General features: G+C 38.0%; 3 protein-coding genes across 3 annotated transcripts; 1 reads left to right on the top strand and 2 right to left on the bottom strand.

Annotated features, from left to right (window-relative positions):
* Positions 1-3,635: 3,635 nt before the first annotated feature.
* On the bottom strand, positions 3,636-6,081 carry LOC120290141 (bidirectional sugar transporter SWEET10-like). Its single transcript, XM_039305840.1, has 6 exons — positions 6,029-6,081; positions 5,832-5,867; positions 5,514-5,721; positions 4,409-4,570; positions 3,988-4,106; positions 3,636-3,900 (listed from the first exon to the last, which is right to left on the bottom strand). Exons 1-6 carry the CDS (start codon positions 6,079-6,081, stop codon positions 3,636-3,638), a joined length of 843 nt encoding a protein of 280 aa, XP_039161774.1.
* Positions 6,082-9,876: 3,795 nt separating this feature from the next.
* On the top strand, positions 9,877-15,178 carry LOC104416549 (RNA pseudouridine synthase 7; the record flags this gene model as incomplete). Its single annotated transcript, XM_018865957.2, has 12 exons — positions 9,877-10,015; positions 10,109-10,152; positions 10,248-10,325; positions 10,457-10,557; positions 10,685-10,772; positions 11,194-11,272; positions 11,466-11,548; positions 12,243-12,308; positions 12,752-12,808; positions 12,928-13,053; positions 13,551-13,780; positions 14,552-15,178. Coding segments are annotated over 12 exons (1,194 nt in total), but the record flags the coding sequence as incomplete, so codon positions are not given.
* Positions 15,179-15,824: 646 nt separating this feature from the next.
* On the bottom strand, positions 15,825-17,655 carry LOC104434215 (bidirectional sugar transporter SWEET14-like). Its single transcript, XM_010047188.2, has 6 exons — positions 17,607-17,655; positions 17,162-17,198; positions 16,844-17,051; positions 16,604-16,765; positions 16,181-16,300; positions 15,825-16,091 (listed from the first exon to the last, which is right to left on the bottom strand). The coding sequence occupies exons 1-6, from the start codon at positions 17,653-17,655 to the stop codon at positions 15,825-15,827; spliced, it is 843 nt and encodes a 280-aa protein (XP_010045490.2).
* Positions 17,656-27,627: the final 9,972 nt, after the last annotated feature.

Below are 27,627 nucleotides of genomic sequence, written 5' to 3'. Positions count from 1 at the left end.
AAAATTATCCAAAAAATCGAACCAAACCCGCTTTGGCACTTCATTCCCAAAGCCAAACCAAACGGGGCCTAATTCCTCTGCACGTGACACCCCCCACGCGGCGCATACGAGGCGAGGAAAAAGCATAAACTACTTCGTTGTCGGCCGGACATTTGCGAAGGACCAGAACGGAGGAAATCTTCTTACGTGGACGCTGGTCGACATCGCTAAACTTGCTGTACAAAACGACGCAGCGGCATACGCATTGTCCCTTTTCTTCGCGTCCCTTCGATTTTCCTTAGCCGCGTTGTCGTTTCGACCGACGGATCACCTTCCACTCCACCGTTTTATACTTAGTGCTTTGTATTTCGATTTCATCGCACTCTTCGAATCAGATCAGGATCTACTCCGTACGTGAGCTCTTCTGCGCCCTCGATCGATCCAGCTCGTTCTCTCCTTCGAGCACTCTCGTTTCGCTCGCTTCTCCTTCGATCACCTCGTGTTTTGCACTGTTTTCCAGCTTCGACCTCGTAAGCCTCTTCCCCTCGCAAGAATACCGTTGTTGGCATACTGCAAGCTGAGCATGGATTGGCCCCTTTGTTTCGTATCCATGCAGAGCCCTTTGAAAGCATCTTCCTAATCATGCAAGGACAATTAATTTCATGGGTTTTGATGTTTTTATATGATCAACTGCCATTTACCTTTCTCGAAAATGACATTCTGGTTATCCAGCGATGTCTTGTTTGTTGCATTTCCTCTAGAAACTCTGGCTACACGTCTTTTCTTTGACATGACAGCGGTTCATAGATTGGATCGCCTTGTCTCAGGGCTCCTTATCTTGGCCCGAAATGCCACAAAAGCTGATCTCTTCAGGCAACAGGTGAGACTCACTTTGCGGTTTTGGCAACATTTAATTTGAGCGGTGACCATTTATCTTTGTGGCATGTTGTGATGATGTTTTTACAACAACCAACGCCAAAGTGATCACTTTTTAACCTACTGCATGACGTCATTTAAGGATTATATGTTGACTAGGCACGTCGATGAGCCATGTAGGGTTGAAAAGTTAATAAAATATGGCTATGTCAGATTTCTGTGACTTAAATCGGAGTTGGCACTTAAGTGATTTTATTTTTTTTTAAAAGCAGCACTTAAATAATCCGAAATTTTTTTTTGGCATTAAGGTGAGCGCCAAACATAATTTTTGGCACTTCTAGTTTCATTTTCCCTTATTTTATTAGAGAGTAGATTCCTAGGTCCTTCAGGAGAAAATTTCTTCATGTGTGGATAATGCATATAGGCATCCTTATGTATCCAACGCTTGTTTTACTAAAACAATAGATACCCAAGGCTTGAGGCCTTTAGAATAGCGTTCTGTGGTTTTACTTTGAACTGTCAACTTTTATATCTGTGAACAGTACCTTGATGCTTATGGCTTTGACCGCAATCTGAAATGCTTCCTGCCATATAACTGTTTGAAGTTGGGATTCCTTAGGGACTGAAAAGATCATATTATAAATAGACAAAATGGTGTGATTGTTTGGGAACTTAATTATTGCAGATTGAAGGTGGAATGTTGCAGAAACAGTATATTGCAAAGGTGGTTGGGACATTTCCAGAGAAAGAGGTATGCTTTTACAAGTTGGTAAGGAAGAGTACTGTACAAACAAGGAAGTAGCAAGCTAGACATATATAAGGGCCCTTTTGTTCCTGTTAAGATCTAGTCATATCAACACATGGCAATCAGAGCAGGGTTTGATATTTCACATTAACAAGTATCCACTTCCTATCAATAATAGATTATGTCCGGTATGTGTGATTTTTTTACTTTATTCTATTCTTTGCCCTGCATGATTACATTGTTTTGCCATGCCACAGAAAGACACTCATAATTCTGAAAAGTTCACCTACAACTTGTTTTAATTAATTCAAGAAATCTTAGTTTTAATCCCACTGAAATTCAGTTCTCTATTCTTGGATACAGCGCATTACAGTTTGAATTGCAAGTGAAAGCATAAGCAATATTTCTCCACTGATCCTGTAACATATAATCGTTTTTTTTTCCTTCAGCTACTAGTTGATATTAGCATATATTATAATCCTCGAGAAGGAAGAAGCATGGTCGAGGTGAGTTTTATTTAATTGTCAGTGTCTGTCCTGAAAGAGCTAAAGATTGGTGTAGATAAGTATCTCGTTGCTTCATTAAGTAGGAAAACTCAGTCCCAATGTCCAATTTGGTTGGCCAGGCAGGTGACTCTTGTCGAGATACACCTACAAAGGAAAGACTGCTTCTACAAAATTTACAAGGATTAGCAGCAATGGGACTCACAGTATTGTCTTGTGTGAACCAGTTACCGGACAGACTCATCAAGTAAGGATCTCTAGAAGCTATGTGAAATGAGACAATGTTAAGCATATGGAAAGAACAGGAAATCTCTTCAGTTCCTTAATAGAGGCTGGGCGCTTGCATGGATGCATGTTTTGCTTTTCATTGTATTTGCATCATGTGATAGCTATTTGCTCAGCCTGGTCCTTTTTGGGCAGCTTTGGGTTATGATGAGCTTCTCCTCATTTCTAACATATACACCTTCTTGTTTGCTTGCTTTTGTGCATGAGCCGAAATTCATGCCTTAATTGTAGGGGTGAGCATGGTTCGACTTGGGCCGGTCCACCCTCTAATTCTAGGACCAACCCGTACAGTGCTGGTCCTCAATTTTTAGGACCGATGATCGACCCTATTGAGCTTGGGACCAAGGACCGGACTGACCCAATGGGTTCAGTCCGGTTCCACGGTCAACCCAGGACCAACCAATAATGTTTTATTTCATTTTTTTGTCATCCTTAATAAAACGATTGAGGATCGGACTGACCCAACGGATTCGGTCCGGTTTCAAAGTCAACATAAGACTAACCAATAATTTTTTTTATCATTTTTCGTACTCCTTGAAAGGGCAATCGAGGACCGTACTGACTCAATGGGTTCAATGATGAGCAAGGTTAGCTAAGAAAGGTAAGCAATGAGGGTCAAGTGGGGTGAGCGTCGAACAGAATGAGCATTAAATGTTGAGTGGGGAGCAACAAGCCAAGTGAGCATCGAGCGGTGAGTATCGAGCAACGAGCGGCACGAGTGATCCAAAGCAAGCAAGGTAAGTATCGAGTGGCGAGTGGAAAAATTGTTGCTTTCGATTTTGGCAAATTGAAGATTAAGAGGACAAATAAGACAAAAGAAAACGAATACTAGAGAATGATGCCATATTGAGTTGTTTATACTTTTTTGGATGCCGTGAAAACTCCTTACAAAAACATTTTCCTCCTTCATAAATTATGACTATTGACACCGTAAAATACATTAAAATATAAGTTATTAAAGAACAATGTAAAATTACTTGAACTCCTCACTAAAGAGCTATTTAATGTTGTTGACGCCGTTTATTTTAAATTTTTCTCTATATAAAAAAGTTATAAATAATATATATAGGGTTGGTTTGGATTTGATCGACCCAAAACTCTCAAGACCGAGGACCGATTCACATAGTGCTGGTTTAGGAATTCTAGGACCAAGGACCGACCCAATCTCTTTGGGAACCAGACTAGGACTGGCAAGGTTGGGCCGGTCCAGGGTAGGTCCAGGGTTTACCCTGGACCGATGCTCACCCCTACTTGATTGTTTTGGAAGGCGTCTCGACGATTTGTTCATCTTTGCCGACACTATCTTTGAGGACATCCTTTAACTGTGCGGCTAACACCGGGTTAAGTTCTTGACATATGACTGCGCTCAGCTTCACGATGTCAATGATCTCTTCCGTTGATTCCTGCTGCTGCAAATTAGGCTCCGCTGCCACTTTCTTTGTGTTCTTTGTGTATATTGCGTAAAGCACCATCTGAACCTCTCCCAATACAAATCCCAACACATTTGGCACCCGTGTCGTGTATAGATACATTAAGCAGATACAAAGCAAGATTTGTTGGAATGAAATAAGGATTTTGGGGTCTAGGTTTCCACTTACAGCAATGAAGAAGTCTTTAAGGAGAAAGCCATAGAAGAACCACACGATTGCACTTAGTGTGAGGAAGATTGATAGAGATATTGGCATGAATTCCACACTCCTAGTTTTTATGACTTTTCTCTGCCCATCCATATATTTTCGTTCTATTTCAGTAACCAACTTTGGGAATGAAGTCAACAATAGTAGCAAGTGCAAAATAGAAGGATGAACGAAATAAAAGCGATTGTAAATTAAACTATAACAAAATTATTACATTTGAAAAAGTGATAAAGTGAGTCCGTCACCTTTTGCTAACATTAAAAGGATGTATATTGCTACCTAGTGATGGAATTAGCATATGAATATGCATGTCAATGCGTGTGAATTGTCTATAAATGTACATACTTCCAAATTTCGTCAGATTTAATTAATTTCTCACCCACCATGATGCAAAGTGGAGCAGCAAATACGCCTAGAGAGAATGTCATGCAAATCCATCCAATAATCTGTGTGCGCTTTGCTCCTTTTGATAGGAAGAAAGTGGTGGAGAGTACCGCACCATACCCCAATACGTTCATGCTCAGGAAAAGCTTCAAGGTCAATGTCTACAAAATTACAATCTATTCAGTTAAGCATAAAAGAATACCAACTCGTTCTAGGAGTGATCGGGTCTAGGGTGAGTAGAGTCTAGACCTGGACCCTATACCCGATCCTATTATAACCGATTCCCTTTTTTTGGACCATGTACCCGACTCTATTTGTATTAGACCTTATACCCGACCTACCCTATTTTTCCGGTCCGGTTCCAAGGTCAACCTGTTTTCACTTAAACCTATTTTGCAATCTCCCGATATCCTATATGACTTCGAATTTTATATTAATACAGAAAATAACGTAATCCTCATAATTTGTATCGAAATATTAAGCACTTGTAATAAATAAATACATGCACTTTTTGACTAAACGAAAAATTAAGAATCTACAGAGCTAATTATAATAAATAAAATCATAAGGCAAATAATTAGCAACAAAAACACATATAATATTAGTCTTATTCCCACAACTATTATTCCCATAACTATTATATAAAACTACTCATTTATGCAAGTATAACTCCTCCTACAAAAGAGAAATTAGATGAGCCAATCCACGTGGTACATAAGAATTTAGCGGTGACGAATACCATTCGTCCATCGAACGGTGCGAGAGGGAGTCAATGAGGGAGGGAAGCAAGTGAGGAAGAGGAACGACGAAGGAGAAGTGCTGTGTGTGTTTGAGAGAGTCAAGAGGAAAAATGCTATGTGATTGCGAGAGTAAGAATAGAAATAATGGGAAAAAATAGGGTTTTAGACCTATATTTACAAAACCGATTCCTAAACCGGTTTCAAAATTGGTCCTAGGTGGGTAATCAATCGGAACCGGTTCCTGGACAGGTTTAAACCGGTTCCCTACCCTGTTTTCCGGGTGGGCCGATCTGGTTCCTGGATATACTTAGTCTGGTTGCACACCCCTAACTCGTTCATTCGCTTTCTTAACAAGAAGGAATACCCTATCATTCTTCGAGGCATAGATGAGGTAAGTAGCCACATAAGTAGTCTCGATAACACAACCAATTCCATTGATGGTGATGAGGAGAGTATCCTTCTTAAGTAGCCCGTAATACAGCAGAAGCATTGCACTCAGGAGCGACACCACGTATGGGATTGACTGAAACCCTTGCGTCGATTTTCTCTTGTAAATTCCATAGAAAGTGGGCCTGCCACACATACCAAGGAACCAAGTAGCTTAGTATGACCTAAGTAGCTCATTATTATTTTATCTTAGTTTTTGTACTACAAGTGAACAAAGGCGGATGATATAACTCACAGAGGAGCAAGAAAGGTTGTGAAGGAAACGACATTGCTTGCAAAACAATTAAAAGAAGTCAACTGGCTCAATAAACACTCAAAAGATTGAGAAGGAGCGCATGCAACCATGATGAGTAGGGTGTATTTTAAAAGTAGCTTTAGAAAAGATTGACGATGAAGATCAAGAGTTAGTAGGAGGAGGTTGAAATTGAGTACCCACCCAGAAGGCCGAAAGCAAAAGCCGCCGTGGGTACGTGGTGTGTGGCCATCTCTATCAAGGACGGACGTACGAAATGCTTGCCTTCTGTATCTCTAATGAATCACTTCACACAAAGTTCCCTCGTCTCACTCCCTACCTTCTCTAGATGCTTTCTATCTCATAATGGGTGTAATCTCGAATGACGCTTCTTGAGAATGGACAGGACAGGCGGAGGGAGAAGGGCATATATAGCCGAATTCAGTCAACTTGCATGGGGAACGTAATCGCTTTGACCCAGTGGTTCCTTGAGCTCACTATTGGCGAAAATAATAACCAGCCGGCAAATATGTGTTCATCGCATACTAGTTTGACACTTTTCGGATGGCATTTTGGTTCAAAGAACCACTGTTAACGACAAGAAAATTGATAATAATAAAAAAGTCCTCGATTGACTTTATCCCGTACTCCTCGCATGCAAAAAAACGCGTAGCCATGCTCATTGGCCGGCCATTATTTTCGATAGCGACGGGAGAAATGTGTTTTCTTTCTTAAATAAAAAATGCCTCTGAAAAGGCACAAAATCTACCCGTGTTCATTGGCCGCTCCAAGGGATTTTTAGGCCTTATTCTTTTCCGCCAAAGATGGGATGCTTCACGTTTTCAAGCTTCCGATGAATCTAAATCAACTATGACGGGGCATGCTCATTTCCACATTTAGAATGGTCAGGATAACAGGATTTTCTGTGACCTTTAACCACATTTGGGTTGGGCCTAAATAGAGTATTACCTCGCCCACATTTGGGGAAGGTCGCAGCTCACTCGAAGTCCTAATTTAATAATCATTTTTCTTCTTCAATCCTCGTAACGTTATATGTTTGAACAAAAAAATAGGCCTATATCCTAAATAAAATCCAATTTTAATTTTCGTCCCAATTCTACCTTTTATTTTATAAAGAACCTCCAATTTTAGATCATATTTCAATTCTACCTTAAACCAATTTTTTTATCCCATAAAAAAAAAAACTCCTACTTTAGGTTCAATCTTAATTCTATTTTAATTTCTTTAAGTTTCAGCCTGCGACCACACTCCCTTCGGAACCCAAAATTTTGATTTCTCATAAGGTGCTAGCGGACTCCTAAAAGCAACATCCGCCGATCCTTAGTTGGCATCGTTTATGGTTGAGACTAAAACAATATTTCATCATTTTCGAGCCCCCAACTTTCGTTCTTGATTAATGAAAAATATTCATGGCAAATGATTTGATAGTTGTTGTTTTTTTTTGTTTTTTTTTTTTTGGGTCTTTGGAGGAACCGGCTTGGCCAGCCAACAGCTCCGCCGTAAACCCCAGGTGACACTTAAAGCGGGAGGACCCACCACCCCGAGTCACACTTAATACACCTAACGCCCCTGGGTTTTGAACCCTTCACCTTTAGGCTGAGGATTAGCAGGGCCTTATCCAGCGAAGCCACCGCAGCCGGTGGTAATGATTTGATAGTTGTTTTTTTTTTTTGTGCTAGAGGAACCGGCTTGCAGCCGATAGCCGCACCGTAAACCCTCAGGTGACACTTAAGCAGGAGGACCCACCACCCCGAGTCACACTTAATACACCTAGCGCATTCCCCGAATTTTGAACCCTTCACCTGGCCTCCGGGGAGGATCGCGGGCCTTATCCAAATGCCACCGCGGCCGGTGGTATGATTTGATAGTTGTTTTTTTTTTTTTTTTTTTTTTTTTTTTTTTTTTTTTTTTTTTGTCTTGGAGGAACCGACTTGCAGCCGACAGCCGCGCCGTAAACCCCAGGTGACACTTAGCGTGAAGGACCCACCACCCCCGAGTCACACTTAATACACCTAGCGCCTCCCGTGGGTTTTGAACCCTTCACCTCTGGGCTGAGGATCAGCAGGGCCTTATCCAGCGGAGCCACCGCGGCCGGTGGTATGATTTGATAGTTGTTCGTCTTTCATAAATCCAAGAATCTCACCTCTAATTATGAAATACGAATGCCCCTAACTGTTCTTGTTAATCATTACTTTGATCCAAAGGCCAACACGGTAGAATTGGAATCCTATGATGTTATCCCATGATAATGTATACAAAGCATAGGCTTGCTTTGAGCACTCCAATTTATTCAAAGTAATAGCATAGCAGGCACGACCCAGCCAATTAAGGCCAGGAGCGTATCATCGATAGAAGAGATGAGCCAATTGGTGCACACCGTGATGCGAACTAGTTGACCCAACCCAAGGTCCAACTACGAGCTTTTTAATCGCAACAACTTAAATATACACTATTGGAGCTGAAATTATCGCAATTGCTGGTACCAGACTTGCCCTCCAATGGATTCTCGTTAAGGGATTTAGATTGTACTCATTCCAATTACCATACTCAAAGAGCCCGATAGTGTTATTTATTGTCACTACCTCCCGTGTTAGGATTTGGTAATTTGCGTGTTTGCTGCATTCCTTGGATGTGGTAGCTGTTTCTTAAGCTCAATCTCCGGAATTGAACCCTAATTCTTCGTCACCCATCACCACCATAGTAGGCCACTGTCCTACCATGATAGGGCAAAAATTTGAATGATGCGTCACTGGTACAATGGCTATGCGATCTATCAAGTTATCATGAATCACCAGAGCAATAGGCAAAACTTGCATCGATCTTTTATCTAATAAATGCATCCCTTTCAAAAGTCTAGGGTTTGTTGCACATATTAGCTCTAAAATTACTACGATTATCCGAATAGCAAATATTATCAAACAAACTATAATTGATTTAATGAGCTATTCGCAGTTTCACAGTCTGAGACAAGCATAGGACTATTGGTAGGATCAACCAGGTAGCATTCCTTCATGACGTTTGCTGAGCAAGATCCATCACGATTCCCAAGGGCTTCGCGTGGTCAAAGGCAAGGCGAGATCGTCATTTCGATAAAGCAATAAACGCTTAACGATTAGGGAATAAGGGCCAATGACCCCATACCCATTAAGAGAGTTCCACATCTTAGAGAACGAGTAGGCACTCGTGGTCCATCCGAATGATTGAACAAGATGACGTTTGTGGAACACGAGCCTCACTATCCGGTCCAACCGAGCATCTGAGAGGACGCCATGATGGAAGGGACAACCGAAGGTACACATTTCCGTCGCAATAGGTATGCAACAAAGAACTCATGTCTTAAATGGAAACTCGGACTAGTGATTCCAAAATATATATTAATCATCGATCGCCATGGAATATTGCAAAATCGTGCAAAAATATAGACCAAGAAAAGCACAAAAACTTATTTTAAATTCTAGGTTCCAAGCTTCAAGTTCCACCTATTCAGAACCTGAAACCTATCAATCAAAGTAAGTTGATCAATTTTTGAAACGTAGAACCTATCTTTCATATCTTGAAACTTGCCCACCGATTCGATTAATTTTCGTTATTTTGGATTAATACCATGAAAACTTCAAATTGGTATATCTGTAATAAACAGAAGGTAAAACTCCAAATTTGTATCATCATTAATTGTCACGTGTCATACAACTCAACAATTTGACAGTAAAATAGAACGGAAACTAATGAAGATTAAATTTGTCAGTGATGTACTAATTTGTAATTTTTGATGATAAAAAGATTAGTTTTTAAATAAATTTATTACAGATGTACCGGTTTAATATTTTTCATTATATCAACCATTTTTAAAAAGATTCTACAAGTTCAATTGAGTCGGTGAGGCTATTGAGTTGTTTACTAACAAATCTGAGCTCGATTGAGTGAGCCTAGAAATCAAGCAACTCGATTTGGAGGAGTAGGTCAACCTTCTGTTCACGAGGGTAGTTTTCTCCTTTCTGTAGGAGACAAAAATCACACCCCCTGATGATCGTATGGGAAGGAAGTAGGCCGCGAGGGGGAGGGCGAGAGAGAGAGAGAGAGAGAGAAAGAAGAGAGAGGGGAGATGGAGATTGTATGGCAGACCCCGGCGAACCCACCGGAACGTCAAGATTACATTTTCCACAAGGGTAATTGATCGATACCCAACTATGGAACCCACTGATTGAGATTTGTGAACAAAGTGAAGTTCTGACTGTTGCAGCGACTTTCTTGTGTGCCAGGGAGACGCCTCGTCCGCCCCTACTACTTCGAATTCATCTCTCATGTCCGTCCTTCCCCTCCCTCTCTTTCTCAGTCTCTTCCTCTCTCCCCAAGCCTCCTGCTTTCAGCCTTCTCATCTCGACTTCTGATGACCCACAGGTCAAGAATCGATGGGCAGGCAAGACCGTCGTTGATTTCTTCGCCCAGGAGTTCAAAGGCAGACCTTACGACTACTATGTACCTCCTCCTTTCAATCTCCTCTCTCTCTCTCTTCTCTTGATTCTGCGTTTCGGCTATTCCATTCCGCCGTTTTTCTTGGTCATGGTTCGGTTGTGTTTATGTCTGTACCTGCCCGCTATCGCATTTAGGTGAGCGCTGTTCAATGCGGGCGCATTCGAGTCGACGGAGAGACTGTCCCTGTTTCTTACATCCTCAGACCCTCCCAGAAGATTAGCCACTTCTTGCACAGGTTGCTGTAATTTCCATCGTCCTCAATCGTAGCCACCTTCCTCTTCTTCTGCCTTGTTTCCCTCCTTCCGTTTGCTGCTTTTAGCTTCATTTGTCTAGCTGCTTGATTGATGCGGCAAAGGTTGTAGGCATGAACCTCCTGTGATGGCCTCTGACGTCACTGTGCTTGTTGAAGAGCCCGACGTTGTGACTGTCTGCAAGCCCGCTTCTGTCCCGGTGAGTGCCCGCTATTCGCTGATGTTTTGTCCCTGCTAATTGCTGATGAGTGAGCATACTAGTCTCTGTGCTCCTCCGTGCCTCTGTCACGTTGGGATATTGCATTCTGCCCTTCCTTTGGCATAGATGAGGATGTGAAAGAGTGTTCTGTTGTACTTTATAACTCGTCAAGTGGTCTCGAGAATGATCTTTACTGCTCTAATAGTGTTGATATCCACTGCAACGAACTGCTATATTCTTTTTATGTGAATTGGGTCTGTTACAGGAGATCTGTTGCGTTCAATTTTTAATCTCTTGCTTTGCTTTTCGATCTGCAAGTCTTTACATGCGATCTCGCCTACAGGAGATTGAATCACTTGTATGGACCCATCTCTACTTCTTTAGCATTGCATTTAATGTGACTTCTTCCACTTATTATTAGGTGCACCCTTGTGGCCAGTATCGCAAGAATACCGTCGTCGGCATACTTCAAGCTGAGCATGGATTGGCCCCTTTGTTTCGTATCCATGCAGAGCCCTTTGAAAGCATCTTCATAATCATGCAAGGACAATTAATTTCATGGGTTTTGATGTTCTTATATGATCAACTGCTATTTACCTTTCTCTAAAATGACAGTCTGGTTATCTAGCGATGTCGTATTTGTTGCTTTTCCTCTAGAAACTCTGGCTACACGTCTTTTCTTTGACATGATAGCGGTTCATAGATTGGATCGCCTTGTCTCAGGGCTCCTTATCTTGGCCCGAAATGCCACGAAAGCTGATCTTTTCAGGCAACAGGTGAGAGTCACTTTGCAGTTTTGGCAAATTTAATTTGAGTGGTGACCATTTATCTTTGTGGCATGTTGTGATCATGTTTTTACAACGACCAACACCAAAGTGATCACTTTTTAACCTGCCGCATGATGTCATTTAAGGATTATATGCTGACTGGGCACGTCGATGAGCCATCTAGGAGTGAAAAATTAATAAAATATGGCTACGTCAGATTTCTGGGGACCTAAATCAGAGTTGGCTTAAGTGATTGTTTTTTCAAAAAAAGCGGCACTTAAATAATACGAAAAAAACTTTTGGCATTAAACTGAGCACCATACATAATTTTTGGCACTTCTAGTTTCATTTTCCCTTATTTTATTGGAGAGTAGATTCCTAGGTCCTGCAGGAGAAAATTTCTTCATGTGTGGATAATGCATATAGGCATCCTTATGTATCTAACGCTTGTTTTACTAAAACAATAGATACCCAAGGCTTGAGGCCTTTAGAGTAGTGTTCTGTGATTTTACTTTGAACTGTCAACTTTTATATCTGTGAACAGTAACGATACGCTGTTACTCCTTGATGCTTATGGCTTTTGCCACAATCTGAAATGCTTCCTGCCATATAACTGTTTGAAGTTGGGATTCATTAGGGACTGAAAATATCATATTATAAATAGACAAAATGGTGTGATTGTTTGGGAACTTAATTATTGCAGATTGAAGGTGGAATGTTGCAGAAACAGTATATTGCAAAGGTGGTTGGGACATTTCCAGAGAAAGAGGTATGCTTTTATAAGTTGGTAAGGAAGAGTACAGTGCAAACAAGGAAGTAGCAAGCTAGACATATATAAGGGCCCTTTTGTTCCTGTTAAGATCTAGTCACATTAACACATGGCAACCAGAGCAGGGTTTGATATTTCACATTAACAAGTATCCACTTCCTATCAATAATAGATTATGTCCGGTATGTGTGATTTTTTACTTTATTCTATTCTTTGCCCTGCATGATTTGATTGTTTTTCCATGCCACAGAAAGACACTCATAATTCTGAAAAGTTCACCTACAACTTGTTTTAATTAATTCAAGAAATCTTAGTTTTAATCCCACTGAAATTCAGCTCACTATTCTTGGATACAGTGCATTACAGTTTGAGTTGCAAGTGAAAGCATAAGCAATATTTCTCCACTGATCCTGTAACATATAATCGTTTTTTTTTTCCTTCAGCTGCTAGTTGATATTAGCATATATTATAATCATCGAGAAGGAAGAAGCATGGTTGAGGTGAGTTTTATTTAATTGTCAGTGTCTGTCCTGAAAGAGCTAAAGATTGGTGTAGATAAGTATCTCATTGCTTCATTAAGTAGGAAAACTCAGTCCCAATGTCCAATTTGGTTGGCCAGGCAGGTGACTCTTGTCGAGATACACCTACAAAAGGAAAGACTGCTTCTACAAAATTTACAAGGATTAGCAGCAATGGGACTCACAGTATTGTCTTGTGTGAACCAGTTACCGGACGGACTCATCAAGTAAGGATCTCTAGAAGCTATGTGAAATGAGACAATGTTAAGCATATGGAAAGAACAGGAAATCTCTTCAGTTCCTTAATAGAGGCTGCGCGCTTGCATGGATGCATGTTTTGCTTTTCATAGTATTTGCATCATGTGATAGCTATTTGCTCAGCCTGGTCCTTTTTGGGCAGCTTTGGGTTATGATGAGCTTCTCCTCATTTCTAACATATACACCTTCTCGTTTGCTTGTTTATGTAAAGAATTTGGAATGATCCGGATGTATTTGCCTTTTCTGATCTCTAGCTATATCATTTTCTTTTTTGAGCTATGTCCATATTATTATGTGTATGTGCCTTCCATCTTTTCTTATTTCGGCTGAACCGTTTATGGGCCTTCATTGGAATGATAGATATAAGGGGCCTTTAGGACTATTTTCTTTCCTTATCATTCGGTTTTAAATGTCTTCAATGTTTAATGCTCTCCCTCCCTGCTCTCTTCACTTTGCTGTGGTGTAGATAAGAGTTCACTTGCAGTATACAGGACATCCAATTGCCAACGACATGCTTTACCTGTCTGAATATGTTGATAATCGCACAGATGTAGGAATGAGTGCCGATAGAGCTGCTGGCAAATCATTGATTCCAGAAACAAATAATATGTATGTTGATGATTGTGAAGAGACTTGCAGCAGAAATTTCAGCATTGATCCCATGTGCACTCAATGTCCAAATTTGGCTCCAACAGGGTAATGACGATTAGCTTCTCTTTTCTGGTTTAATTGCTGTTTTATTCTCTGAACTTGTGATTTTCTAATTTGATCCTCAAACTGAATGATTAAAAAAAGGAAACTGGCAGGTTTTCTTTAGCTAAATCGGACCCATATCGGTAGAGATAATCCCCTGCAGTAGGCATTTTACAGTTTGTTAACAAAAATATAAATTGATAAATAAATAATAATAAAAAAAGAGACACAGAGAAACATTTGTAATTCGATCTGGTAACTCCCTGGTTTCAGCATAAGTAAAAACTTAAAATCATAAAAAAATGACAAGTTTGGGGGGCTAAAATGATGGTTCCTATTCATTTGATGGTACAAGGTAAGATTCTGATTATAGATGGCTAAGCATAAACTCAAGGAGGTAACTTTTATTTTGACGAGGTGATATTCTGAAGGGAATCCTCTGTTTAGGTGCTCTTGTCTTACTCATGACACCATACATGCTATTGACCGTACAGCCTTTTATGATGTGTCATGTGATAAAGATGGCAAGAGACCTTAGAAAAGGGGTCTATGAAGGCGATTTTGAATTTTTCCCCTCTTGATATTTGGGTTAAAAGCATTTAGGATTTGGTCTTTCTCTTTTGCTTGTGTCAGTATTGTAAATGATCTATCTGATTCTATAGGGGATTTGCTTGTGTACCAGATACAAAGATTTTCATCACATCTTTTAGTCCTTCCCATATTTTGACACTTTTTTCTTTTATTTCTCTTCTGTGATCAATTCTTGAATGTCAGATATGAGGAGCATGAAGAGGGGTTATGGCTACATTGCATAAGATACTCTGGACCTGGATGGAAATATGAGTGCCCATATCCAGGTTGGGCATTTTTGAGCTAAAGGAGAAGCCCGTGAGATGGGGCTCTTTTTTGAAGGGTGATAAAGTGCTAATACCACCATGAAAAGGGGTGGTTCTCCATTTGATTGATTCCAGTGCATATTATGCATTTGCCACTGTTGAACGGGGAAACATGTGTTGACACTTCAACTCATGTGATTTAGCCTCGATGTTGTGTATGTTTCCAGTGTTCTGATTGAAGGTGTCTCTTGGCTGCAGCATGTTCCACCTTCATTAAACTATGCGAAAGGTGGAATTAAGGTCTGGGGGGCTTATTTCCAGATGCTTGCCACTTTTCTTTTATTTCTAAGCTGCACTTGTTCGTATCATTGCCATAGCCAGGCAACAAACATACAGTGCATTTAGCCAGACTAGTCCTGTTTAGTAGATTAGACAAGCCGTTGGAGATCATTTATTTATGATCTTTACAAGACGTGATGCTTTTTCCCTCCTAGTAAAGCTGTTGTGACTCTGGGCGTGAATTTGGGATCTAGAACTTTGTATCTGATGCGCCACTTTTGTTGTCTTTTTGTTGTCTTTCCATCCATCCGAGCTACTACTTTTGTCTCAAAACTGCGATCCTCATATACCTCTCTGCTGTATCAGAGGTGCTGGGGCTTCAAACCGACATACTTTTAGATGTCCTTTGGATGTTTTGTCTTACCATATGGGTCTACTTCATGCCTCTCTTCTTTTTAGCGTCTGATATGGAGAATAACCTTGGCCCACTTGATTTACGAACTAAGATAGCATTTTCTTTTTTAATTGCTTTAGTGATCTCCGACATAGACCGAAAAAGTTGCAGAATATGCTTCCGTTGAGTTGAGCACTGATTGTTTATGAAGTAGGAACGCACCAAAAGTTGTCTTGGAATGGACTGATGGGGTTTCTACTGTAGCCCGAGGAAAAGAACATTTACGTCCTCCTGGGTGTTAAACAACGGTGCAATGCGCGGCATTAATGTAACTTTTTTTGCTTGATATCAACTAATAAATTAACTGGTAAGTACAAATAGGTGATACATGCAGACCTGGATTCCTGTTTTTATTTTTTTTTGTGGTGCGAGAGAGCAGATAATTGACTAAACGACACAGGTATCCTTGTTCATAACATTAGGCATGGTACCACCTAGGATATTGCAAAGGGTAAAACTTTTGTGCAAGAGCCGCAATTCATGCCTTGATTGTCTCGGAAGGCATCTCAACGATTTGTTCATCTTCGCCGACACCATCTTTGAGGATGTCCTTCAACTGTGTAGGTAACGCTGGTTTAATTTTTGGACACGCGGCTGCGCTCGGCTTCACGACGTCAATGATCTCTTCCCTTGGTTCCTGCTGCTGCGAATTACGCTCCACTTCCATTGTGTTTGCATTCTTCTTGTATATTGCGTAAAGCACCATCTGAACCACTCCCAGTACAAATCCCAACACGTTTGGCACCTGTGTCGTGTATGGATACATTAAGCAGATACCAAGCAAGATTTGTTGAAATGAAATAAGGATTGTGGAGTCGACAGGTTTTCACTTACAGCAATGAAGAAGTCTTTAAGGAGAAAGCCATAGAAGAACCACACGATTGCACCCAATGTGAGGAAGATTGATAGAGTTATCGGCATGAACTCCACACTCCCGGTTTTTATGACTTTTTTCTGCCCATCCATATATTTTTGTTCTATTTCAGTAACCGACTTAGGGGATGAAGTCAATAATAGTAGCAAGTGCAAAACAGAAGGATGAACGAAATAAAAGCGATCGTAAATTAAACTATAACAAAATTATTGCATCTAGAAAAGTGATAAAAGTGAGTCCGTCACCTTTTGCTAACATTAAAAAGATGTATATTGCTACCTAGTGATGGAATTAGCATATGGATATGCATGTCAATGCATGTGAATTGTCTATAAATGTACATGCTTCCAAATTTCGTCAGATTTAACTAATTTCTCACCCACCAAGATGCAAAGTGGAGCAACAAATATGCCTAGAGAGAGTGTCATGCAAATCCATCCAATAATCCATGCGCGCTTTGCTCCTTTTGATAGGAAGAAAGTGGTGGAGAGTACCGCACCATACCCCAATACGTTCATGCTCAGGAAAAGCTTCAAGGTCAACACCTACAGAATTACCGTCTATTTAGTTAAGCCTAAAAGAATACCAAGTCGTTCATCTGCTTTCTTAACAAGAAGGAATACCCTATCATTCTTCGAGGCATAGATGAGGTAAGCAGCCACATAAGCAGTCTCGATAACACAGCCAATTCCATTGATGGTGATGAGGAGAGTATCCTTCTTAACTAATCCGTAGTACAACAGAAGCATTGCACTCAAGAGCGATACCACGTATGGGATTGACTGAAACCCTTGCGTCTTTTTTGTCTTGTAAATTCCATAGACAGTGGGCCTGCCACACATACCATCGAACCAAGTAGCTTAGTATGACCCAAGTAGCTTATTATTATTTTATCTTAGTTTTTGTACTGTAAGTGAACAAAGGCAGATGATAAAACTTACAGAGGAGCAAGAAAGGTCATGAAGGAAACGACGGTGCCTGCAAAACAATTAAAAGAAGTCAAAATGTTATCTTCTTTCAGGGTAAGCTGCTGGACTCGTGCTCAAAGTTCTTGTTTCTTTTACCAGAGCAATGGCAATCAATGCCAAGGATTTATGGAGCGTCATTGGCGACTTGTCGTAACTTAGCTAGTATGAAGGCCCTGATTCCCTCAAGGCATTGTTATTCTACTCGCATGTTCGAGACCGACAGTCCCTTGTCTAACTCTTGTACGAATGAAGTGAAGGAAGAAAACCTTAGCTTGCCAACCGGCTCAATAATCACTTAAAAGATTGAGAAGGGGTGCATGCAACCATGATGAGTAGGGCGTAATTGAAAAGTAGCTTTAGGAAAGATTGACGATGAAGATCAAGAGTTAGTAGGAGGAGGTTGAGAGCGAGTACCCACCCAGAAGGCCGAAAGCAAAAGCCACTGTGGGTACGTGGTGTGTGGCCATCTCTATCAAGGACGCACGTACGAAATGCTTGCCTTCTGTATTATGCCTAATGAATCACTTCACACAAACTTCCTTGATCTCACTCCCTACCTTCTCTAGATGCTCTCTATCTCATAATGGGTGTAATCTCGAATTAGGCTTCTTGAGAATGGAGAGGACAGGCGGAGGGGGGAGGGTATATATAGCCGAATTCTGTCAACTTGCATGGGGAACAGTCGAGCAGTACGGTACAACCTTGAGAAAGAATGAATGGGATGATTCCTTTCCAGCTGTTCCCATTGGCAGACTGAACCACTTTCTTTTTGCCTACGTTAACGCGATCCAAACACCTTTCTTCCTCTGATTCTGCATTTGGCCGCATTTAGCCGAATCTAGATTGCACCTACGAACGAGCAAAGCACCCTCTATCTGTCGCTCCCCGCTGTATCAAGTCCAAGTACATTTCGCAAATCCTCCCGCTCGGGTCCCACCACCCCTCCTTTCTGATGTGTCGTCCACCAACTGGTACTTTGAGGATTACAACTCATATTTTAGTAACACGGATGACTTCCAATTTCCCTTCTCCTTCCGTTCCTAACCACCCAAAGTTCTCTCTCTCTCTCTCTAATCAGCCCTTTTAGTGTTCTACCGTAAGCCAAATCTCTCAATCATTAGTCGTAACGGAGTGTAACCACATCATATAGAATATCTGTTACAACAACATATATGGAGCTAGCCATTGAAATCAACCGAGTGTTGCAAGATTGTGATTATTTAAATAAGTGAGGTCCATACTAAAGTGGTAACCTCGTTACGCTAGGTACCTCTTTGTATCAAGATTTGAGTTCCACCTTGATTGGAAGAAGAGAACTCTTGCTAGGTATTCCTTAACCTTTGAACTTAACTAAAAAGAATAGGAAGCATTTGTCCTTTTCTTCTCTTCGGGAGGAACAAGCACAGCGCAACCGCAAGAGAATATGCATAGATTTTTTAAGTAATTATTTAATTTAAGAGAACCCTAGATAGTTATCTACTAGCAATGCTAGGAATTTTAAAGACCTTGTTACCCGTTGCAATGTTTATTCATAGATTTGGAAGGATCATATCGAACACTTAAACAAGGGGAAAATTATCAAAAAAATCCTAAAGCTATTGCACTTATGTCAATTCAATTATAAACATTTAAATTGTGTTAATTTAGTTTTGAAACTTTTAAGAATTTACCAATTTAGTGTTAAACTTTTTAATGAATTATCAATGTAGTCATTTTAGGTCATTTTGGCTGGAATTACTGGTGTGGTAGTCCAATCAGCGTCAGATGTCCTACATAGTACAATCGGTGCTGACGTTGATATTTTTTTAATTTTTTTTCTATTTGTTCTTTTCTTTTGTTTCTATTTTTTCTTGTTTCTTCACATGGTCAGCAGGGCTGCTACATGAAGCCATCGGATTTGAAAGGGCTCATGATGCCCTCATTGGGACTGCGAGGGGCCATAGTCCCCTCGTCGGCCATAGTAAGTACTTGCAAGCCCTTGCCAATCTAATGAGAGCTACAGCCCTTGCCCACAAACCTTGGCAGTGTTGGTCTCACGGTTTTTGTGAAAAAAAGAAAAGCAAAGAAAAGCAAAGAACTAATCAATAAAAAAGTTCACGAAAAATTTAAAAACTTATTCACATCGACGCCGGCATACTTATTCACATCAACGCCGGCATGCCATGTAGGATGGTTGGCACTGATTGGACTACCACGTCGATGATTTTTTTGCTAAAATTAGCCAAAATGACTATATTAGTAATTCATTAGAAGGTGTAGGACTAAATTAGCAAATTGTCAAAATGTTTAAGATTAAATCTATCAAATTTAAAAAGTTTAGGATTGAATTGAGACAAATGTAATAGACTTAGGATTTTTCTTTAAAAGTAATTTCCCCTAAAATAAGTGAGCTCTAAATGTTAAAATGAATGGTTCCTCATCACTATATATCTACCATTTCTCTTTGCCTACACAAGAAACTTTATGTTGGGACGGAGTATAGTGCTCTATGTAAGTATCCAAGTAAATAAATTTAAAGTCTATTATATTGAGGAATATATGAAAAATTTATGAAATGTAAGTGTAAGCAATAATGTAATTCTATGATGCAGAAAATACGAAATACATGATCTATGATCTTCATGATTTATATGATGAGAAAGATGAAGACATACCTTTATTCATAGTGATACTCTTGAAGATAATAGTTGTGGAAAGTCGAAGAAGCGCAAAAATCCGATTTCTTTCCCTTAATCCATTTTTCCTTAACATATTATGTCTGATGGAGGATATAATACAAAAAAAAAAAAAATTCACGTCATGGGTGGAGAGAGGAACGGATTCTTATTTATACATACCATCAAGTGTGCCTTTCATCAAAATGCCTATTAACTTCCATAAGAATCGCACCTCTTCAGAAGAAATGGTAACTTCTCATTGAAATTTGTACCCTTTTATTGGAGTCGTGACTTCTCATGGCCAAATATATTTTAGCATTTATATATTTATTAAACCATAAATTAATAATATCATGTGGGCCACAATAATTCTTACATTCTCTCACTTGGCCCATATGACTTTCCTTTCATGGTTGAATAAAGATCATAATGTGCACAATAATATAATGCTAAATTTTTTCTGAAATTGCCTATCACAAAATAATCATAATTAAGTAAGGCAAACTAAAGCAAGTCATGGCTGTTGTTTGTCACTAATTGACATAGTCCCCTCCATGTACTACAACATAGCTTTCTACTTAATATGATCCATAAATAAGAAGTACGATAATGGTCCAACCATAATGTCTCCATTAGAGACTATCGTATTTAACATTCATCTATTTCCATAATGTATACTAAATAGGAAACCAAAAATATTAGAAACACATAATTGAGTTAGAGTGTCAAATATATAAATTTAATGCAATCATAATACAATCATTAATGACGTCCTATCCTTTCAACATGTTCATTAATATTTTGGGTGACAATTCTTTTGTTAAGGGATCTACTATCATAAGGTTAATACTAATGTGCTCAATTGATACTCTATTTCTGAACTTCTTCTTTAATAGAAAAGTATCTAATTTCCCTATGTCTAGCACCCTTAGAATACATGTCATTCTTTGAGAAGAAAACTACTGCGGAGTTGTCACAATAAATTTCCAGTAGCCTGGCAATATTGTCAACAACCACAAGGTATGAAATAAAGTTCCACAGCCATGATCCATGAATAATGGCCTCAAAGTATGCCATAATTTAGCCTCCATAGTGGATGTGGTTTTGAGTGCTTCACACTTTTCCATGATATTGCCTCTCTAGCCAGAAGAAACAAGTAACCAAACATTGATTTTCTTGTATTGGCACATCCGACTAAGTCTGAATGTGAGTATCCAATCACCGCAAGATAATCGGATATTTTATAAGAGAGTATATAATTCTTCATTCTTTGCAAGTATTTGAGAACTTTCTTTATAGCTTTCCAATGATCCAATTTAGAATCACTTTGATACCTACCCAACATTTTGATAGGAAACTAATGCCTGGTCTGGTATAAGTTTGAGTATACATTAAGCTCCTAACAATAGATGCATAAGGAATACTTTTCATTTGTTTTCGTTCCAATTCATTTTTCAAACATTGTATAAGGCTAAATTTTTCACCTTTCTAAATTGGAACTACTTCTACTGAATATTTATCTATACTGAATCTCTCTAAAATTTTCTCAATGTAGGCTTTTTAAGACAACTATAATAATCATTGTGATCTATCACGAAATATTTCTATTCCTATCACATACGTTACCTCTCCCATATCCTTCATTTCAAAATTCTTAAAAAGAAACTTCTTGGTTTCATATAATAAACCAAGATCATTAGTAGCAAAAAAAAGAAAAATATCATCAACATAGAGAGCTAGAAAAATAAACTTGCTCCCACTGACCTTCAGATGCACACACGTTGTTCAACGACGTCTTCCTTAAATCCATATGAAGTCATAGTATCCTTAAACTTAATATACCATTGTCAAGAAGCTTATTTAAGTCCATATATTGATTTTTTTTTTTTAATTTACACACCATGTGTTCCTTTCCTTCAGTTGAAAAGACATTGGGTTAGTCTATGTAAATCTCTTTTCTAAATTCCTACTAAGAAATGCGGTTCATAATGAGCCACCAAAGTCATAATGATTCTAAGTGAGTTTTTCTTAGAGATTGATAAAAATGTCTCATTATAGTCAATTAATTCTTTTTGAGTAAAAAATTTAGCAACAAGTCTATTCTTATACCATTTGCTATCGCATTTTCAGTTGTGCTTGGTCTTAAAGATAGGCTATCCCAATTCCAGTTTCGCTACCATTTGCACTCAACCTTTTTATATCCGTTAGGCAATTCAACAAGATTCCAAACTTGATTTTAATGCATAGATTTTAACTCTTCTTTCATGATATTAAACAATTAATTTGAATCTTCACATTCCAAGGCTTAAGAAAATGAACCTGGATCATTTCCAATTTCTAAGTCAATTTCTGATTTTTGTAGATAATTATGGTTCAATTACTGTAGATTCAATGTCGACATCTTCATTATGAAGTGTTTGATTATTTATTTGGTTTTTTTTTTTTATTGTTGGGTTGCCCTATAATATCAAGAACAACAACTTTAGAAGTTTTTGGTATAGGAACTTCCACCTTTACTTTTTGAATGCAGGCATTACACATCTTTTTTTTTTTTTTGGTAAAAGGTAAGAACATTACGCATTTTTTCACTCCCACAGATGTCACCATTTTCAATGAACATATCATTTTCAGATTCAACAATTTTCATACTATGATTAGGACAGTAAAATCTATACCCTTTGGATTTTTCAGCATAACTAATGAAGTAACCACTGGTTGTCCTTAAATCCTATTGATTTTCATATGGATTATAAATCTTACTTCTGCATGACAACTCTAAATAAGCAGGTGTTGTAAACTAGGTTTCGTTCTCGTTCACAGTTCAAAGAGAGTCTTTAAAACTACCTTATTAGAAATCCTGTTTAATAAATACATGGAAATCTTTAATGCATTCATCCATAAAGATGACGGTAGAGATAAATGACTCATCATACTCCTAACCATTTCAATTACACCTTACCACTACGCCATTTTATTGTGGTGTACTTGGCATCATGCATTGGGCACAAATGTTGTGTCTTTCAAGAAATTTAGCAAATGGATTCAAACATTGTCATAATTCATCATAATTTCTATAATATTCACTACCTCTATCCAACCTTACTATTGCAGAATTTTTTTTATTTAAAAAAAAAAACAGAATCCCTTTGGTGTCCATTGACATAAAAGATGTCGTTTCAACGCTGCCCGATATTCCTTCTTTTTCCAAATGTTCACATTTTTATTTAATTGTCTCTCCATCTCTTTAACATATATGTCAAGTACATTCACCAATTGAGATTTATCATGCAATAGATAAATGTAACCATAAGTAAAAAAATCATCAATAAATGCGATGAAATAGCTTTCTCCACCAAAAGATGGAACATCAAAATGATCCATATATCAGTGTATATAATTTCAAGAAGCTCCGTGCTTCTTGTGACATATTTCTTAGTGTGTATGTGTGTGTGTTTGTTTTTTTTTTTTATATATTTAATACAATCAATACACACTCCAAGGTACCTTACCAAAAAACAAAAAATACACACACCAAGGTCAATAAAATCCAAGTTCGGAAGAATTTCATTCTTCACTAATATTTGCATAATTTCTTTTGATATATGACCTAAACAGTTATGCCACAAGTAGAATTCTCATCCACTAAACCTCGTTTATTGCTAACATTATGATACAAGATCATCAAAATCTCAACAAAAGCATTATCAAGTTTAAACTTGTAGGGACCATGTCATAAAGTTCCAATTCCAATACAATTATCATTCTTAAATAAATTAAAAGATCAATAACCAAACTTACAAGAAAATCCCGCTACATCAAGTCTTAGCAAAGACTAAATTGCTGGAAAATGTAAGTACATAAAGGATTCGAAACAAATCCAAATAATACCTAGTATTTAAGACCAAACGATAAGTGTCAATGCCTTCAACTGGATCTTTATTTCTATTTCCCGTAATCATATAACTTTCATTTGGCTTTATGATTTAGATCGTAAAAAATCCCTGTATCGTATTGGACACATGAGTGATGGAACTGAAATCAATCCACAAAGTATTATAAGAAAATTTAGTAAAGTTTGATTCAAAACATACTAAAACACAAGGTTGACCTTTCTTTTCGAACCAAACTTTATGCTTTAGACAATCTTTCTTCAAGTATCTGACTTTATTACAAAAGTGACACTTAATAAGGTTGTGCTCCTTCTTATGAATTTGAGAAGTCTTAGAAGATTCATTTAGCACGTATAATCCTTTCTTCTTGCCCCTCCACCTTTCCTTTTAGAATTCCTTTCAGTTTCTTGATGACTTAGGAGATGAATGGAATGAGTCTTTTGATTCTTTATTCTTGTTTCCTCTTGAACAAGTATATTGGCCAATTCATTTACATTTTACTTATCCTTTATAGTGTTGTGATTCACCTGAAATAGCCTACATTGTTCATGAGGTAGGGAATTTAGTATAAACTGTACTAAAAAGTATACATCCATGTTCATTCCCAAAGTCATTGACTTTGTTGCTAAGTTCATCATCTCAATAACATGCTCATGTATAGTATGTGAATCATCATATTTCATGATAGTCAAAATGCTTATTAATGTATCAGCAAGTGATTTATTAGCAGTTTGAGAATGATCTTTTATAAATTTCATTAATTCCTTAGCACTGTCAGTTTTAGGAAAACTAGTCTTTAAGTTGTTTACAATTGTCATTCGTATGAATATTAAGTTAAGTGTGTTCGATATTTTCCAAGCTTTATGGAAAAACTTCATCATCGCTATTTTCATTAGTAATAGCATTTGGTTTTTCAACTTGAAGTACCAAATCAAAGTCCAAGACACTTAAGTGAAACTGGACTTATTCACTCAAATCAAAGAAATTCATTCCATTGAACAAAGGAACAAGTGAAGCATGCGAATAAAGTGAAATATGTATATGCAAGAATATACTCATACATGTACATCATAGTTTTCCTTTGGACGATCCTATGATATACTATCATACATTAAACCATAATGATGCTAATAACTTTAATTTGGTATCTTTTGATATACAAACAAATTTAAATTTATTTGCTATCTTTTGATATGCAAACAAATTTAATAAGAAATATTAATTACCAATTATTATGTCCATGAATTATAAGAAATTGATTAACCTTTAAGTTAATCCCTAAGTTCTTATAATAAATTAATTTTAATATATCCATAATATCAATAAGGATATGTAACATATCAATTTCAATCATAGTATAAATTAACCGTGGATAATTAAGTAAAACAATTTACAATATAAAAAATTCAAAATACCTTCAGATTTGGCCACTTAAATACATCTTTTGAACAAAGAGTCTATTCTAAAACATAAACAAAAATACAACTATATTCATATAGGACTAGTCCAAGTAGGAGTCAAACCTCTTACTAAAGAAGGCCTTAATACTTCCATTCTCTTAGTCTTACGTGATTCACGTCTTTTAAACTATGATGAATCTATTCTTGGTACTTTGTAGAGACAAGTCTCGCAAAGGACCAATACATTTTGATTGTTATCCCAATTTCTCTGTTTCCCTCAAAGATAAGAACATCCTTAGAGCTCTAACACTCCAAATCAAAACCCATAATTATAAAGTAGCAGATGGATCTATTCCTTTAGCCCTTGTCTATAGAATTCATTACAAAGCCATGTCCTCCGCTTTTGGAGAAAATGCTTTCAAACATAGTCCAAGAGGAGAAACACTCCTTCTCCAAACTGATATTTCTAGAGCAAATACTACAATTCCTAGGTCCATTAATTGGAACCAAGTTACTTTACCAGAACAATGGGAATTAGAAAACCAAATTCCCCAACAAGTTGTTCAGAATACAGATCCTACTAATGTCATTCAACATCCAGAAGGAAGAGTGACCATTAGATTTCCTAGAAGATCATTCGATTCAAGATCTAAATCAGCCTGAACCAGTCCTAGAAAATACAGATTCTCCTCACCATTCTCCTACTTATTCGCAAATGATAGATGCCGAGCTTAATGTTTTAGAAAAACATTTTGAGCCTAACAAAGCTTTTCTTAATAAAGAATTTAACTCTGAAAACAACAAACAAATCAGAGAATGGTTCTTCAAAACCTTTTGCTGATAAAGCAAAAGACATCAAACAAAAATATTACGACTACATATATGAATATGAAGTCCATATATTTTTCTTTGATTGGCTAGAAGAACAATTCCTTGAGCCAAAAGAAATATTTATTTTAGATCATCATTATAAGTGGAAACTTGATAATGGTGAAACCATAGAATCCAATCATCCACCCCTTAGGAGAATAAAAATACAGCATGGAGATAGCGAGGTTACAGACCACTCCCTTTAGACTTCCGGACAAAGGAGACTCTCTCTACACCCACAAAGTTATTGAACAAAACAATTTTACTAATCAACATTTAGTAACCATAGGAAAACAGTTGAATAGGATAGAATCCACATTTCAGAATCCTACCCAGCTTATTACACCACAAGTTGACACACTCAAAAAACCCATTTTTAAAGCCTTTGAATTTCCAAAAAATCTTAGCCCAGAGTTTGCCAAAGCTATAGAACAAAAGAAAAAACTCTTAGGAAAATCAAAGCTAGAACACGATCCTATACTAGACACTCCTAAATTCCAGAATCTTATCATTAGAGACACTCCAGACCAACCCACCATTAATACTCGACCAAACCCTCGATAATCCTGATAATGAGTCAGTCAATGAGATTAATGAGACTCAATTGGAGACAACCCCAAAAGCTTTATTATAGTAGAGCTACCCCACAGACATTGCCCAAGAAGAATCATCGCAAAAATACAAAATAAATACTCTCCCGACGCCATCTATGAATGGAACATTGATGGTGTTGCGAAACCAATATTATGAACATTCTTAACAACATGGTCATGCTTGCTAATGCTTACAAAACACAGCAAGATGTTTCTGACCATGCTGTTGCTAATCTTTTAGTAGCCGGATTTACTAGACAACTAAAAGGTTGGTGGGATAACTACCTGACAGATGAACAAAAGACACATCAATACTCCCTGGAGTGCGGATTACCGCCCTAGTGGATGACTTGATGCTTTAAGTTTTTGCATCTTTCAATACATGTAATTTCAGCTTTTCAGCTTTATTTAATACAAGTTCAGACTTACAACAAACACCTTTGACAACAGAACCCATATCATCTGAACCCATGCTAGCCTTTAATCAGTTAGCCAACATACTACCAAAAGAAACAATATTGCTACTTGCCCAGTCTTTACAAAATGTAAAGAAAGAGCCATCCAGTGCCATAGAGGTAAGTAAAAATCCTTCCCCGCTTGCTACACAAAAACAAGCGGAATACAAAAGAATTTCGAGTGAGGTGGTTATTAGGCCTCAGGCAACCCCTCCTTCTCAAAGGTCAAAATTTTTCCCCAAAACATCTTTCCAAAAATATTGACTGTGGAAGACGGATTCTTCGATGAAGATCCAATAAAATTTGCAAAAAACATATTTCCAAAAAATTGGCTTTTCAAACCCCACAATACAAACAAAACCCTTGCTTATTATGAGCAAATTTTAGTGGAAACAGAATCGGCAAGGTTCACTCACTTTGCTGATATATATATATATATATTTAATATTGTAAAGCACAAACAATAACCAAGTTGCACCCAAGGGCAAAATTGTAATAAAAGCATAAGGACAAAAATGTAAATTAAATATCCATGGGCAAAATGGTAAATAATTAGTTAGGATAGAATCGTAAT

Source organism: Eucalyptus grandis, chromosome 2 (genome assembly GCF_016545825.1).
Source record: "Eucalyptus grandis isolate ANBG69807.140 chromosome 2, ASM1654582v1, whole genome shotgun sequence".
Taxonomy (NCBI): Eukaryota; Viridiplantae; Streptophyta; class Magnoliopsida; order Myrtales; family Myrtaceae; genus Eucalyptus; species Eucalyptus grandis.
This window is presented reverse-complemented; position numbering and strand designations above follow the sequence as displayed.